Here is a 17,135-nt window from a genome sequence, read left to right as displayed (position 1 = left end):
CTGGGCAAGTCACTTAACCTTGTTTGCCTCCATTCGTCATCTATAAAATGAACTGGAGAAGGAAATGACAAACTATTCCTAAATGGAGTCATAAAGAGTTGGATGTAACTGAAATGACTGAACAACAATAACAAAGATATTTATATGTTAATAATAATAGCAACAATAGTCAAAACATCATAGGAATATCATAGGGAGTAGTGTCTAGAGTAATGGACTTAACAAACATGGAATAAAATCTTGCTACTGAAATTTACTCACTTTTTCATCCTGAGGAAGTCATTTAACCAAATTCTATCCCTCCTCCCTGCTCTCCTTCCTGAGATGGTAAGCAATCAGATATAGGTTATACACATATAATTATGTGAAACATTTCCATATTAGTCATTTTGTACAAGAAGAAAAAATGAAAGTGAAAAATAGCATGCTTCAATCTGTATTCAATCAATATCAGTTCTTTCTCTGGAGGCAGATAATAAGCTTGATCATCAGTCCATTGGGATTGTCTTGGATCATTGTATTACTGGGAATACTTGAGCCATTCACAGTTATTCATTGAACAATACTGCTGTTATGCTGTACAGCCTTCTCCTGGTTCTCTTCATTCCATTATGCATCAGTTCATGTAAGTCCAAGTTTTTTCTGAAATCACTGTGCTTGTCATTTCTTATAGCACAATAATATTCCACTATAATTACATTAAACCACAACTTGTTTAGCCATTCCTCAATTGATGGGCATCTCTTTGATTTTCAATTCTTAGATACCACAAAAGAGCTGCTATAAACATTTTTGTTCAAATAGGTCTTTTTCCCTTTTTAGATGTCTTTGGGATACAGACCTAGTAGTGATATTGCTGGATCAAAGGGCATACACAGTCTTATAGCCCTTTGGGCATAGTTCCAAATTGCTCTCCAGAATGGTTGGATCAGTTCACAATTCCACCAATAGCACATGAGTGTCCCAGTTTCCCACATCATCTCCAACATCCAACATTTTCCGTTTTTTGTCATGTTAGCCGATTTGATAGGTGTAAGGTAGCACTTGGAGTTGTTTTAATTTGCACTTCTCTAATTAATTGTGATTTGGAACATTTTTTCATGTGACTATAGATAACTTTGATTTCTTTATCTGAAAACTGCCTGTTCATATCCTTTGACCATTTATCAATTGGAGAATGACTTGTATTTTTATGAATGTGAATATTTTTAGTTTGAGATCCCTCTCAGGAGGTGAATGCTGGATTCTTTTGAAGATTATTTTTCCCCCTGGATCTAGGACTTCTGGGCAGTTTTCTTTGATGATTTCTTTGAATATATTTTCCATGCTCTTTTTTTCATCATGGCTTTCTGGTTGGTCATTAATTCTTAGATTTTCTGGATCTATTTTCCAGGTCAGTTGTTTTTCCAGTTAGATATTTTACATTTTCTTCTATCTTTTCATTCTTTAGATTTTGTTTGACTGATTCTTAATGTCTCATAGAGTCATTAGCTTCTACTCGCCCAATTCTAATTTTTATCAAATTGTTTTCTTCAGCGAACTTTTGCATCTCCTTTCCATCTGTCCAATTATTCCTTTTAAGGAGTTATTTTCTCCAGTTAGTTTTTTTTTACTTCCTTTTCCATTTGTCCAATTTTCCTTTTTAAGGAGCTATTCTCTTCATTGAAATCTTTTTTCATACTTTTAAAATTATTGGCCAGTTTTTCTTCTATTTTTTTAATATGACTTTTAACATCCTTCTTCAGCTCTTCCAAGAGTGCTCTTTGTCCTTGCAAGCAGTTCATAGTCCCTTCTGAAGTTTCAGATGGAAGTACAGTCTCAATGCTGACCTCTTTGGTATTCGTGTTTTGGTCCTTGTCTCCATAGAAAGACTCTATGGTCTTTTCTTTCCTGCTTTGCTTTTTACTCATGATGATGAGGCTTTGCGTGTTGTGGTCTCTAGTTTTGTCAGCTAGAAGCTAAAGTGCTGCAGCTTACCTGGTGCTGAGCTGGTTGGTGTGAGAAAGCAGAGGCCAGGTGAAGTCTTTTTGTATTTCCCCATATTTATCCTGGAGTTAGCTTGTTAAGTGTAAGGGAGGGGTGGTCTGGCCACTGGAGTTCTCCTCTGCTGAGCTAGATCATAGGCAAGCTCAGCAGCTGGTGATCCTGGCTGCCCTAGTATCTTCCTGATTCCCCTGGGGTGCTGAGGCAAGCCTGGGGTCCTGGTGTTGGTGGTTGCAGGGCTCCACCCCCCTGGAGCTCTGGATTTCCTCCCCATTTGCTGAGGTGGGGTTATCTGGGACAGCTCTGGTCCTGCACTGGTCCCCTTCTGTCACAGCAAGAGGGATCATCCTTAGCAATTTTCCTAGCCTCACATGCTGTGAGACTGTTTGCCCCTTCTTCTGATCCCACTGTTCCAGGTTTTTTCTGGGGAAATATTTTATGGTTCTTTCAAGGTCAACAAGGGGAGGGGGAGAGAGCATTTACTGATCACTCTGCCATTTTGGCTCCTGGAAGTTCAAGTAGGTGACTTACAGACATTTAATCTGCAGGCTGATAGTCTCAGTAGTGGCTGCGGCTGATACCTGGGGCTCTGTGGCTCTCACTTGCTCGATTCCACTGGACTCCCATCCTAGGCTGATATGTCTGAGATTTCACAGTGCAGCCGCTGCCTCAGGCTGGCTGGGGCTTTCTGCTTGGCCCTGCTGAGATGGGGAAGCACTGGTATAGCCTGTGTGTTGTATGCTCCTCCACAGCTCTGTGGAACAGATCCTTCCCATTGACCTTCCAGTCTGTCCTGGGCTGTGAATCTACCACAGTCTGTCTCCTATTGGATTCTGCCCCTCCAAAATCTGGTCAGATTATCTTTTTAGAGGTAACTGAAGGAGTTTGTCTAAGAGCTTACGTGAGTAGTTGTTCTCATTCTGCCATCTTGGCTCCGCCCCCAGGAGACATTTTTAAAAGAGAGGAAAACCAATAGCATATGTGCAAATATATGTTTTCTTTCCTTTTATGACAGTGATTCCAAAAATTTAAGAAGCATGGACTATACCACAGTCACATATGTGCCTGGAAAAACAAATCAAGGCATGGAGAGTTCTCCTCAACATTTGCCAGAAAGGTTTTCCAAGAGTTAGAAGGCTCTTGTCACTTAAAAAGCAACAGCCCAGGGGCTGTTTATCAGTGTGCGAGCATCAGAAAATGAACTGCATTAGCTCAGTACCAGCAGGCAGACTCTCTTCTATGTCTCTGGGGGACTAGCTACCCTTTGACTTACCTCTTTGAATGCCCGTGGCACTTAGAATTAAAAGTCTAGTCATGTCATTGGTGAAAGTATAAAAACTGCGATGACAAAGTTCATTTATGATGGAGGTGTAAACCAGGTATCTGCAGGCAGCTTCTACTATTTAGAACAATTAGCTTTTTGTTTCTAACTCTCTCCAGGAAAGCAGGAACATAATGTCCTTTCCTATCTCATGTTGTCTTCATTCTGTATGACTTGAGTATAATATCTCCACTGGTCAGGTCACTCAGCTATGCTCCCTGGGACCATTCATTTGTACACTTCAACACCCAACATCTAGAAACTGCTCTTTTCTTAGTTTCCAGAGGTTATACTCCTCTGTCTCTGTCCAGCTGTCTCCTGACCTGTTTCCAAATGTGGATATTTTTGAGTAAGCAAAAGGCAACTATTTGGAGGAGCATTTTGGAGTAGTCTAGTAACAATATCACATTTTCTCACAGGAAGATTAGCCTGGCAATGAGGCAGGATGTGGATTAGAGCTGGGAGGACTGGTTACGTTAGGAGATCAGTACAACTCAGATGACAGGGAATGAGGACCTGGACCAGGCTGATAGCACCAAGGAATTGAAAGGATGGAGAAAATAAAAAAGTAATGATGGAGACAGTATTGATAGGACTTGGAAACTAATGACATTATAGTGTGAAGAAAAGAAATCAAAGATGACTCACATCTGGAGCCTGAGTTAATGAGAGAATGGAGAGTCATTAATAGAAATTGAGAAGTCAAGTGAAGAGGCAGATTTTCGTGAACTTGATTTTGAATCTATTCAATCTAAAGTGTTTAAGGTACACTGAGGCAGAGATGTCGAGTTCCACATTTCCAGTTGTCCAGATCACAGGAAAGAGGTTCAGACATTGAGACTAGAGAAGAAACTGGGAAAGAAAACAAAACTCTAAGGTCATAAGGGAAAGTGAAGAAAGTGGGGGTGGGTGGCAATTAAGGAGACAAGTTGGTATCACCCTCAAACCTGAGCTATCAGTTCTCAGGGGAGGAACCCTAGTCCGCTACTATTGTGACCCACTACATGTGACCATGATGCCTAGTGCCTTTTTGTCATAAATGTAAGTAACAGCCCACAGATGTAAAAGTTTGGTTAATAAGGTAAGGTTGGCCTCACAACTAGGTTGCCTGCCACCGCTGTACCTAATTAAATATATTTTTGGAGCTTAAGCTTATAGTTAATTCTTAAGAGATAAAACAATTCCTTGTGATATTTGTCAGAATGATTTGTTATCTAGTATCTCATGCATGGAAGCTAAGAATAATTATATCTTCCTTAAGTGGGATTTTTGTTGGTGCTATCTTTTCATGTCCATATTACCAAATAAGTCTCCAAATTAACTCATTTCTATTCCACATCATAATTTTATTAGGCTTTATAATTAATCTTCAACAATTTAACATATTCTCAGTGCCAAATCTGACTTTCCAATTGGGTTTTAACTCATCTTAATTTTAATTCCCTTCCTTTTACTAGCTTTAAAAAAGTATAATAATTATTATGAAAGGATAAAGGATTTAAATGGCAAGGGGAAAATGAGGGTGTTCAGGGGAAGGGAGTGAGCAAATTACTACAAGTGGCCCTTGTGCTTGGTTGCTTTAAAATCAAAAGGCAATGGGGCAGGTAAGTGGAACAGTGGATAGAGCATGAGCATTGGAGTCAGAAGAATCTGAATTCAAATCCAGCCTCAGACACTAGTCATGTAATGCTGGGCAAGTCCCTTAAACCTGATTGCATCAAAAAAAGGGCAATATGTGGCATAAGTTCTGTACTGGAAGCAAGAATGACTTGGTCTATGGGTCTTTAGGATCTAGGGTTGGATCCAGACACTGGGGTGGGGTTAAGCAGTAGCCTTCTAATGGTTTATTGGACTCCCTAGTGGTGTAACAGAAAGAGCACTGAATCTGGAGTGAGAGGACCAGGACTCAACTCTCATTTCTTCCTAAGTAACACTGGGAAGTCATTTTGTGTCTGTGGGCCTCAGTTTCCCTCAGTGATGACATGAAAAAAGATTTAATTAGATGATCTTGGTGCAGTGCAGGATCACTTACTGTGGAGACAGAGGAACCTGGGCTCAGATTCCATCTCTGATGCTTACAATGAGTCTGATACTTGACCTCTCTGTGTCTCAGTTGCCCCATTTGAAAAATGAAAGGGTTGGACACAGGTTGTAAATAAAAGTAACAGACCACAGATTTGAAAGTTTGCTTAGTCAGGTGAGGTTGGCCTCACAACTGTGTTGCCTACCACAACTGTATCTAATTAAATATATTTTTGGAGCTGGGACCTTTCCAGCTCTAAATATGTAATATCTTATGTGCCTTCTAACTCCACAGCCTATGGGCTGTTGCCTTAGCCAGGCAAGTGTGCCTACTTAAAGGCTGAGTCCTGCTGTGAGAGCAGAGTCCTAGGTAGGGAGATGGTGAAGAAGGCATTAAACATCTCCATTTCAAGAGCACTCTAGCTTGAAAGTGAGAGCAGTCCTGCCCTATCCTTCATGACTCTAGTCTCCACGTTGTCAGGCCTGTGGCTTGGTAATGATGTGAGTCAGCTGGGATACCCAAATTGCAAGGGCAGGGATTGGACCAGTAATCTGAAAGGATCTCAACAGTGAGTAGACATCACAAGATGCTCCGGTGAAAGACTGCAGCAGATGTTAAAGACCTCAAAGCTCTGCACATATTAGGAATTTAACAAATAGTTTATTCATTCATTCCATCCATTTCCTGACTAATGCAGTCTCTGGTGGTGGGCAATTAGTGAAGTCTTGGAAGGTTCCAGAGACTTCTGTGGAACAGTGACAGAAGCAGTGGCTTGGGGTAGGGGTTTAGTCTCTAGGAGAAATAGCAAAGACAAGGGAGTGCTTTAGCTTCAGAGGAACTAAGGAATGGGTCATAGTGCCAAAGGCAAGGATCTGGACATGAAGAAAGAAGACATGGAACTAGATATTAGGGCGGAGATGGAAAATGGCAGCTTGTTTATAGCATTTGAGGAAAAGCGACTGGTGGCAAGAACTGTAATACAATTTAGAGAAGGACCTAGCATCAAGAAAGAATTAATAATGATCTTCTTCGCCTTTGAGTTTTTCTAAATTCCTTTTTAAAGTTTGGAGTGGCCCTCACCTTTAAAATGACAGGATTAGATGATTTACCACGTTATTGAATAGAATATTGTGTTATATCTAATTTCCCTATAGATGGCAGCATTGAGCAATTCATGTTTTTGTAATTGGCTGGTCAATTGTCCTATGTATATACATTTCACTTTTGTAAGCTGCAGATTTAATTTGGAACATAATGGCTGGGGAAAATGTATTTAATTGCTTGACAACACTGTAGTAAAATTCTACAAAAGCATCTTATTTCCAGATCCACAAAATACAGAGTAACTGTAGACTCCTATTTCCAGAGTTCCTCTCTGTCTCTCACTCTGATCCTCATCCTCTCCTTTCCTCCCCCTCTTCTATCTGATTATCTATATATCTACCTATCTGCCTACCAATATAAAATGTAGGAAATATTGAACTTAGCTTTTTGTGTTGAACTTAACCGTCTTTTTTTAAAAAAAATAAAATGGTTATATAAATGTGCTGAAACCAAATGCTAAAATTTCAATTACTTCTAAGGTCAGCACTCATATATGAAATGGTCAGATTGAAAGAAATGGTTTCTTGTTTAGTAGCTTAAATAATCAATAATCAACCAATAATTCAGTATGAAACACATTTGCCAGCATGTCTTTTGTTCAGAATCGGATCTGGCAAAGCAACCTGCCTTATCATTATTATTGATGGCTTAAAGGATTGGCAGAGTCTTTTTTGTTAGCCACTTTAGTTACATTTATAAGAAAGACTAGCTTTATTTAGATCATAGTTTAGATCATGTGTAGGTTACCAGGACTCCATCAGAGTCCTAGAACTAGAAGGGACTTTAAAAGGCAGCCATCTCATTTTGCAGATGGGAACATTAGAGTCTAAAGAGACTAAGTAATTTACTCAGAGTCCCAGACATAGAACACTTCTGAGGTGGAATTTTACTCTTACTCCAGAGTCATTCTTTTTTCTACCACACTTTGTTGTGAATCAACTTCACATGACTGCAAACTCAGAATATTTACAGATTAAAGTAAGCCCTCCATTTCCTCTTTTGAGGAGAGACGATGCTGCATCACTATGACCTTATTTTCATTACAGGAGTATTATCTCACTTCAAAAACAATACAAAAAAGCAGGTCTGAATGACTGATTCTTTGGGCGTTCTAACCAGACCTAAAATTAACACTGCCTCCCTTCCCCTTCAGTCTTACCTGGACTACATTATCATACTACTAAAAACACTCCTTTTACTGTCATTATCGAGTCCCACAGGCATTCTGTGCAACTTGCGTAGATGAAGACTCCCCCCACCCACCCACCCCGTAGCCTCCCCAATTCCACAGTCCAGCAGCCCTGCGAATATATTGAACTAGACTGTTACTGCTGGTGTGTGTGTGTTTCACCCTTTAACAAATATCTCCTATTTATAGTCTTGTTAATGTGGGCACGTGTGCCAGTGTTACCAAGCTGTGGCGGTGTGTGTGTGTGTGTGTGTGTGTGTGTGTGTGTGTTGCACCCTGAAGATTAATACAGTTTAGATAAGACAGAGGGCTGAGAGGGGAGGGAAGGGGAGAGGACAGGAAGGGAGAGAACACGAGTCACCAGATTTGAGCTGCCACACTGCAGAGATTCACAGTCCCCCAGTTTATAAATAACACACCACTGAATGGCGTCTACCTTTTTTCTTTTTCTTTCTTTTCTTTTTTTTTTTTTTACTATGCTTTGCAACCTACCTTGGACCCCTCATCCTTTCTCCCCACCCATTCTGCGATGTATTGAAGGACAAATCACCTCACCAATCAGCAGGCTTCCCAAAGCAGAAGCTCATGTGTTCAGGGAAGGCTTCCTACTTTCAGACGGTTTTTTTAGTTTTTTAATTCTCTCTCCCCCCCCCCCCCCCTCCCTTTTAGCTATTGAGCATGCTCAGCTGTTAGACTGGAGTCATAGTGGGGTTGCAGTATGGAGCATCCTACATTTCAGGAAAGCTTGAGTGAGAGGAGGGACCAGTGCAGATCAATACTAGGGCTGGAACCTAAAAAGGACTGCAGGAGAGTGCAGTGATGGGGGTGTTGCGTGGGAGGAACGGGACGACGAATCTTTAGTTAGGCTTTGCTTTCCACTTTGCTCTTTATTGATGGTCGTCATTTCTATCAGCTCCTTTAAGTGACGTGAGTGGGCAGAGGCTACATTTTGTTTGTAGGTCAGCTTAAAGGAAAAAAATTCTGGGGCACATTTACTTGTGATAAGGCAGAAGGTAAACACCTTGGAGAAGGTAAACAGCCACAACGGGGCTGTCTGGACAAGCAGAGCTCCTGACCTCGACTTATGACAGACAGTGGTAGTAATGAGTTTGTAATCATCCATAATCTTTCTTCCCATTTCCCCCTGTGATTAAAGGCACACGTTTATTACGCGGCTTCCTGGTGATATGGTTGCGCAGCATCAGCGGCTGCAGGGTTGAATTCTTCCTTTTGGCTATTCATTAACTGGACTATATACTAGGGCTGAACCTTTCATGTTGGCCTAATTAAGTCCATGCTCTAGCTGACTGGGAGTCCCTTTACTTGCCTAAAAAAGAAAAGGAGACCCTCTCCCTGTAGTATGACCAATGAAAGGAATATCAAACTTTCTTTGGAGACCCTCACCATCTGTGTCTGCCTATCATTCTGACTAGGAGGAGGGGAAAAGGAGAAATTGTATAAGGCCCAAGGGAAAAGAGCAAGTAATTGTTATCCTCACCTGTCCCCCATACTTAGATCACAGGATCACAGATTAAGCTGGCAGGGACCTTAGAGATCATTTATTCCAAAGGTTTCTAAAGTGGGGTGTGCTAACTTGGTTTATACTTTTTTTTGGAAGGATATCTGTATTTTGATATCATGAGTTTCTTTTGTAACCTTGTGCATTTTATTTTTTTCCACTTAAAAACATTATTCTGAGACTTCACCAGGGGGCCCAAGGGGTCCTTGTTCTCCGGATTCACAGCCAGTGCCCTTCCCACACCTACAAACCCACCGTGAAATGGCTGATCTTAACTGCACCACTCTTACTATCATTCTTTTCTTCCCTCCCTTTTCTCGATCCTGAGTGAGACTGAGCTTTTTTAAACAGTCACCGCCAAAGTCCCCCCTCCCTCTTTGGTACTGCACCATACATACCCTTTCGCATTACATCCGACCCGGACCTGCATACGGAATAGGCTGCAGTATGTCTCCTAAAAACCTTGCCATTTAAAAAAAAAAAAAAGAACACCCCCCCCCCCGCCCCACACACACGCTAAAAAACGAACAACAGCTTCCGTTGACCAATCTGTGTCAATCTCCCAGAAAATCAAAGCCTCCTTTTAATACACCAAGAGTATGTGAAGATCTGCATAGATTAATAATCATAATAGCTCACATTCATATAGAGCTTACTAGCCATTGTGCTAAGCGATTTACAATCGTTCTCTCATTTGAGATATGAGGTAGATAAGAAACCAGTCTGCCAGTCACTCAATAATCATGTATGAAGCACCTACTATGTGCCAGACACTGCGCTCAGTGCTTTACAGGTACCTCATTTGAGATGAGACAGATGACTAAAGCCCTGACTACGTGCCTGACGCGGTGCTAACTGCTTTACACCTATTATCTTGAAATAGAGGATGAACTGTTAGCCACTTAATACATGTAGGAAACACCTACTACGTGCTAGATACGAGGAGAAGCAGGCTCACAACTGTCTCCATCATTCTCGGTGGGGGTCTCGCCCTTGTCCTCCCCCCCACCCCCAGGTTTTCAGCCCTCGTTCCCGGCAGCTCAGGGCGGGAGGCGGCTGTTTGGGCACCTCCGCCCCACGGCAGGACCACTCCCCTCCTCTCTGCCTCCTTCTAGGTCAAAGCTGAAATAAACAAACAAGCCTGGCTGGAGCCGGGCATGCTCAGTGGGGCCGGGCCAGGTTTGGGTCGGCGAAGTCAGAGGCGTTATTTTGCGTGTGTGCGTGTGTGTGTGTGTGTCTGGGTGTGCACTCCCGGGCCGAGCCACCGCTCCGGGGCGCTGCCTAAGCGCAGCGCGGGGAGGGGAGGAGGAAGAGGAGGAGGAGGAAGAGGAGGGGGGCGGGCGCGGGTCGGATCGGAATGTAGCAACCTCGGCTGGAGCCTCTCGGCGGCGGCGGCGGCGGCGGTGGCAGCTCCCTCCGTCACGTGTCGCGGTCCTGGGAGGGAGACGCGGCGGCGGCAGAGGCAGGGGGGCCCCGACGCTTGTTTGGGTTCTGCTACTCTCCGAGGAGGAGGAGGAGGGAAGAGGGTCGGCCCCAGCTCCTCCCTCCCAGGGAGAAGGCGACTCTGCCTAGGACTCCTCTCCCCGATATCCCCTGCCAGCCCTCGGGGGCCTCCTGCCGGACCCAGCCGCATTTCGCGTGCAAATGGCCCTTTCTCCTCGAGTGGATGGGGCTGGCCTCGGGAGCCCTGGCGGGCGGCGGCAGCAGCAGCCCCGCGGCCGGCTCTGAGATCCGATCCCGGTATTTCTGGGGAGAGGAGGAGGAGGAGTGGGGGGTGGGGCCGCTGGTGGTGAGGCTCAGGCTGCTGCTGGTGGCGGCGGTGGGAGGGTGAGGGTTGGAGGAGAGGGAGGAGAAGAAGGAAGAGGAGGGGGGAAAGGGAGGAGGAGGAGGAGGAGGAGGAGGAGGAGGAGGAGGAGGAGGAGGAGGAGGAGGGAGAGCCCTGTGCAACGTTGGGACTTGGCAACACGCCTCCCCCGGCCCAAGGATATTTAATTTGCCTCGGGAATCGCGGCTTCCAGTGGAGGACTCAGAAACCGAAGGAGTGTGTGCGGGAGAGGGAGAGAGAGAGACCGAGAGAAAGGGGAAAAGCAGGGACCCCCCCACACACTTTCCAGCCCCCCCAGCTCCTCCTCCCTGTGCAGGAATTCAGCCCATGCAATGCAAGATGCATCTTTGCTTCTTCCCAGCGGTTGAGAGGAGACTTTGCTCTCCATGGATTGGGACTGGCCTCGTCCAGGGCTGATTTTCACCCCCAAGGGCATGAAACACCCGTAAACTCTCTCGCTGGGGATCCGGACTTCTCGAGCAGCTGCTTTTCTTCTGAGCTCCGGCGGGGGAGAAAAATCAAGGAGATTTGGATCAAGGACAAGGGGGAGGTTGTATTTTTTTTAAACCGTTGTTCCTCCCCCCCCTCGGGCTGACTTGTTTGCATGTGCTGTGTTTGGGGGAGGTGCCCGCTCTCCCACCCACCCGCTTGTATTTCTGCCCACCCCTCGTTCCTTGCTCGGTGGCTGGGGCACCGGCGGCGGCGGCGGCGGCAGCGGCAGCGGCAGCGGCAGCATGGCGAGCCCACCGGAGGGGGACGGCTGCTTCTCCGACGTGCGGAAGGTGGGCTACCTCCGCAAACCCAAGAGCATGCACAAACGCTTCTTCGTACTGCGGGCAGCCAGTGAGGCCGGGGGGCCAGCCCGCCTGGAGTACTATGAGAATGAGAAGAAGTGGAGGCACAAATCTGGTGCCCCCAAGCGCTCTATCCCGCTGGAGAGCTGTTTCAACATCAACAAGCGGGCTGACTCTAAAAACAAACACCTGGTAGCCCTCTACACTCGGGATGAGCATTTTGCTATTGCCGCGGACAGCGAGTCGGAGCAGGAGAGCTGGTACCAGGCTCTCCTGCAGCTCCACAATCGGGCCAAGGGGCATCACTTGCACCATTCCCACCACGAGGCTGCAGCTTTTGGAGTGGGAGGAGGAGGAGGGGGGAGCTGCAGCGGTAGCTCTGGCCTGGGAGATGCCGGGGAGGACAGTAGCTATGGTGAAATGGCCCCAGGACCAGCTTTCAAGGAGGTTTGGCAAGTGATCCTAAAGCCTAAGGGCTTGGGGCAGACAAAGAACCTGATTGGCATCTACCGGCTCTGCCTGACCAGTAAGACGATCAGCTTTGTGAAGCTGAACTCCGAGGCAGCAGCAGTGGTCCTCCAATTGATGAACATTCGCAGGTGTGGTCACTCAGAAAACTTCTTTTTTATTGAGGTGGGGCGCTCTGCAGTGACTGGACCTGGGGAGTTCTGGATGCAAGTGGATGACTCTGTTGTTGCCCAGAACATGCATGAGACTATCCTGGAAGCCATGCGGGCAATGAGTGAGGAGTTTCGGCCTCGCAGCAAGAGCCAGTCCTCCTCAAACTGCTCTAACCCCATCAGTGTACCTCTGCGCAGGCATCACCTCAATAACCCACCCCCCAGCCAGGTGGGACTCACCCGAAGATCCCGCACTGAGAGCGTGACTGCCACATCCCCAGCCAGTGTAGTAGGTGGGAAGCCCTGTTCTTTCCGTGTCCGGGCCTCCAGTGATGGAGAAGGCACCATGTCCCGACCAGCTTCGGTGGATGGGAGTCCTGTAAGTCCCAGTACCAACCGGACCCATTCTCACCGGCATCGGGGCAGCTCCCGCTTGCACCCACCCCTCAACCACAGCCGTTCCATCCCCATGCCTTCTTCTCGATGTTCCCCTTCAGCCACGAGTCCAGTCAGCTTATCCTCTAGCAGCACCAGTGGTCACGGGTCAACATCAGACTGCCTCTTCCCTAGGAGATCTAGTGCTTCGGTGTCTGGCTCACCCAGTGATGGGGGCTTCATCTCTTCTGATGAATATGGCTCCAGCCCTTGTGACTTCCGAAATTCCTTCCGCAGTGTCACCCCAGATTCCCTGGGTCATACCCCACCAGCTAGGGGTGAAGAAGAGCTCAGCAACTATATCTGCATGGGAGGCAAAACCACGCCTAACTTGACAGCCCCCAATGGCCACTATAACCTATCCAGAAGTGGCAATGGGCATCGGTATACCCCGGGAGCTGGCCCAAGTCCTGCTACAGTTGGAGATGAGACAGCCACCGCTGCAGAGCTGGAGAAGAGTTTCCGAAAGAGAACTCACTCAGCAGGTACTTCTCCTACTATTTCCCACCAGAAGACTTCTTCACAATCCTCGGTAGCATCAATTGAGGAGTACACAGAGATGATGCCTTCCTACCCGCCCTGTTCAGCAGCTGTCAGTGGGAACCGGGTGCAAGGCTACCGGCACTCAGCCTTTGTGCCCACCCATTCCTACCCTGAGGAGTGTTTGGAGATTCATCCCTTAGAGGAGCGAGGTGGCCACCATCACCGGGGGGATGCTCCAGTGCTACACACAGATGATGGCTACATGCCCATGTCTCCTGGGGTGGCCCCGGTACCCAGTGGCCGAAAGAATGGTGGGGATTACATGCCCATGAGTCCTAAGAGTGTATCTGCCCCACAGCAGATCATTAACCCCAGCCGACGTCATTCCCAAAGGGTAGACCCCAATGGCTACATGATGATGTCTCCCAGTGGCAGCTGTTCCCCCGACAGTGCTGGGGGATCTGGCAGCAGCAATGTTGCCACTTCTGGCAACAGCTTTGGCAAGATATGGACAAATGGGGTTGGTGGCCACCATCACCATCACCATGTTCACCCAAAGCTCTCTGTGGAGAGCAATGATGGGAAGCTGCCTTGCAGTAGTGACTACATCAACATGTCCCCAGCTGGGGACTCTGCCACCAGCAGCCCCTCTGACTGCTACTATGGCACAGATGACCCACAAAACAAGGCCATCTACTCTTACTACTCTTTGCCAAGATCCTTCAAACATACACAGCAGCAGCAGCAGCAGCAGCAACAGCAGCAGCAGCAGCAGCAGCAGCAGCAGCAGCGTCGAGGGGAGCCCGAAGATGGTGCCAGGCTTCATCACCTGCGCCTCTCGGTCAGCTCCAGCCGCCTCCTGTATGCCACAGCCGCAGAAGACTCATCCTCTTCTGCTAGCAGTGACAGTCTGGGAGGAGGGGTTCAGGAAGGGGCACATGGCCATCATCACCATCAGCCCCTGCAGCCCCACCTGCCCCGAAAAGTGGACATGGTTGCACAGACCAAGAATCGCCTAACTCGACCCACAAGGCTGTCTCTGGATGGCCCCAAGGCCAGCACCTTACCTAGAGCCCGGGAGCAACCACAGCAGCCTCTTCTTCCTCCAGAACCCAAGAGCCCAGGAGAATACGTGAATATTGAGTTTGTTGGTGACCAGCCAGGCTATTCCCATGGCTCAGCCATCTCTCTCTGCTCTCCCACAGTCAGGTGCCCATCCCAGCTACAGCCAGCCCCCAAAGAAGATGAGACTGGCTCTGAGGAGTATATGAACATGGACTTGAGGCCTCCCCGGAGGCCTGCCTGTCAAGAAAGCTTTGTGGCAAAGCCTGGTAGAGCGTGCCCCCTGCCCACTGGGGTGGGTGGTGTGTGTAGGCCTAGCCGAGTGGTGCCAAACAGCCAGGATTACGTGACCATGCAGGTGGGTGGGCCCTGTCCAGGCTGTGCAGATACCTCCCTCAGTTATGTGGTTATGCAAACAAGCAGGGCTTCAGAAGAGTCCAGCATCCCAGCTGCTTCAGCGTCTGCCCCTTCCCCCTCTTTTACAACCCCCTCCCCGTCTCTTCCCCAGCATCAAGGACAGGCAGAGCTGGCCAGCCGCCCATCCCTGCTAGGAGGTCCAAAGGGACCTGGAGGGATTAGCGCCTTTACACGGGTGAACCTTAGTCCCAGCCGCAACCAGAGTGCCAAAGTGATCCGGGCTGACCCCCAAGGGTGCCGGAGGCGCCACAGCTCAGAGACCTTTTCCTCTACTCCTAGTGCTGCCCGGGGCAGTAACGTTGCAGTGCCCTTTGGGGCCGCAGGCGCAGGTGGCTCTGGGGCCAGTGGCAGCAGTGAAGATGTTAAACGCCACAGTTCTGCCTCCTTTGAAAATGTCTGGCTAAAGCCTGGCGATCTAGGGGGCCCACCCAGCAGGAAGGAGACTTCCCAAATGAGTGGGGGTGCAGGAGGTTTAGAGAATGGACTCAACTATATCGACCTGGATTTGGTCAAGGATTTTAATCACCGGCCCCAGGAGTGTCCCCCTCTGCTGCAGCCTCCTCATCAGCCGCGTGGCAGTGGTGCAGCCAGTGGGAACGGCTGCTCCAGTGAGGATCTAAGCGCCTATGCTAGCATTAACTTTCAGAAGCAGTCCGAGGACCTTCCATAGCTCCTCCTGAAAAATCGTAGCAGGTGAGTCTCCCCGTGAGAAAGGCCAGCTGCAGAAACTTGTCCCCCATTGCTGACTCCCTCCCTCCCAACCTCTCTCTCTCCCTGTCTTCCTTCCTTCCTCACTTCCCTACTTTGCAGCACCTGCCCAGGGGATCAGAGGGACACACACATACGCACACACGCACATGCACACTTGTGTGCACATACACACACACAAAATTATCCCCTAGTGATCTACAACCAAAACTTGGCAGCTAGCAGAGTCCAAAACTGCATTAGAAACCCAGTCATTGTCTTGTGGGGTGACTGGGTAAGGGACCTACTTAAGTATTACTGGCCACGGTGACACACAGGTTTTCAGGTCTATAGATATCTATATATGCAAATATATAGCATATGTGTGAATATGTATGTACGTGTATACACTTGGATATTTACGCATGCCATTGCTAAGGCTTGTGTAAGAGAAAGAAGCCTAGCCTGTTCTTGTTAGTAATTGCAACAGTGTTTAAGAGCAAAAACAAAACAAAAAATCAACAGACTGGCCCCCAGGGTCGGGGTGGGTAGGGCAGAAATCTTGCTACAAAATAATATTTACTTGAGTTTTTAAAAAGTGGCTACCACTCCATCTGAGGTTGGTTTAACTCAAATTCAAGGTCGCCTTGTTAACTTGGGACTTTGGGTCTGTTTTTTCAGAAAGCTAAGGCATCATAAACATAAATGGGAAGCCATATTCAAAATGCCCTTAAGATTTCATTACTGAATTCTAATCTAGCTTTAAAAAATATTAAGAATGAAGTAATAATGGGTAAAGAAATAAGATCTCTCTGTTCCTGAATCAATATTCTGATAATATTATTCACACGTAGACACATCATCTCTTAAGCATGACTGTTTTTCAGACAGGATATGCAGTAATCCTCTGCATGCAACTGGGACCCATTATTAGTGAAGAGTTATGGAGGTTCATTACAGTGTGTCTGTATTACAGTAGTCTGCTTTTGGAAATGTCTGTGTTGAGACTGAAATATCTGTTGGGGGCTACTGTCCAGTTTATTTAAAATTACTTAAGCTATTTCTGTTTGTGGTGTTTGAAAGGAAGGAGAAGTAAGTCAGAAAACATGGGGGATTTTTAAATTTTTTTTTTTTTACAAAGAGCACAAATGAACTCTATTAATGCCATCTTCTTTATCCTTCCATTCACTGTTGATCTCTAAGCTTGAAAATAGACATTTCAATAGTAAATGTTTTGGTTAAGATTGTGTTGAGGATGAACATAGTGGCTGTTGCTTCCCTTTTCTCTCCATGGAGCATGTTGCCTGGCTAGTGGTCATAGCCATGGGTTGAACTGTGGAGTGCTTTTGTATGATGAGTTGGCTACTAAGAAGTTTTCACCATTTGGAAACAATTTATTCTAGTGAACCAGCTATCTTGTGATTCTTTCTTATTCCTGTTTCAAAATGAGATTTTTTTTTTAAGTATTTGCTTTCTTAAAGTATATGTGTTCCTAAAATGTTGGGTTTTTTGTACTGACCTTTCAGGCAAGTCAGTTAATTTCTATAGGGACAATTTCCTTGATTCTAGTAGCTTTAGAAGTTTGACCCACATCAATCATTATTTTGTCTTAGGTGTGTGAAAACATACTGACAGGAAAGTAATGACATCAAACGAAGTTTAGATTCTAGGAT

The 17,135-nt window shown here is 46.5% G+C and overlaps 1 protein-coding gene and 1 long non-coding RNA gene across 3 annotated transcripts in view; one reads left to right on the top strand and one right to left on the bottom strand.

Moving 5' to 3' along the window:
• Positions 1-8,269, bottom strand: part of LOC140509918 (uncharacterized) — a 50,731-nt gene extending 42,462 nt beyond the window's left edge. The window contains exon 1 of the long non-coding RNA XR_011968993.1: positions 8,113-8,269. This is a non-coding gene — a long non-coding RNA (uncharacterized lncRNA). The remainder of the gene's footprint in view (positions 1-8,112) is intronic.
• Positions 8,270-11,688: 3,419 nt separating this feature from the next.
• Positions 11,689-17,135, top strand: part of IRS1 (insulin receptor substrate 1) — an 84,274-nt gene continuing 78,827 nt past the window's right edge. For both annotated transcript variants that reach the window (XR_011968992.1, XM_072617987.1), the window contains exon 1: positions 11,689-15,468. Coding sequence is in view for 1 of the 2 variants with exons in the window: in XM_072617987.1 (XP_072474088.1) it covers positions 11,699-15,445 (3,747 nt within the window). In the remaining variant the exon portion in view is untranslated. The remainder of the gene's footprint in view (positions 15,469-17,135) is intronic.

This window comes from Notamacropus eugenii, chromosome 6 (genome assembly GCF_028372415.1).
Source record: "Notamacropus eugenii isolate mMacEug1 chromosome 6, mMacEug1.pri_v2, whole genome shotgun sequence".
Taxonomy (NCBI): domain Eukaryota; kingdom Metazoa; phylum Chordata; class Mammalia; order Diprotodontia; family Macropodidae; genus Notamacropus; species Notamacropus eugenii.
The sequence above is the reverse complement of the archived record's forward strand: the minus strand, read 5'-3'. Positions and strand labels throughout refer to the sequence as shown.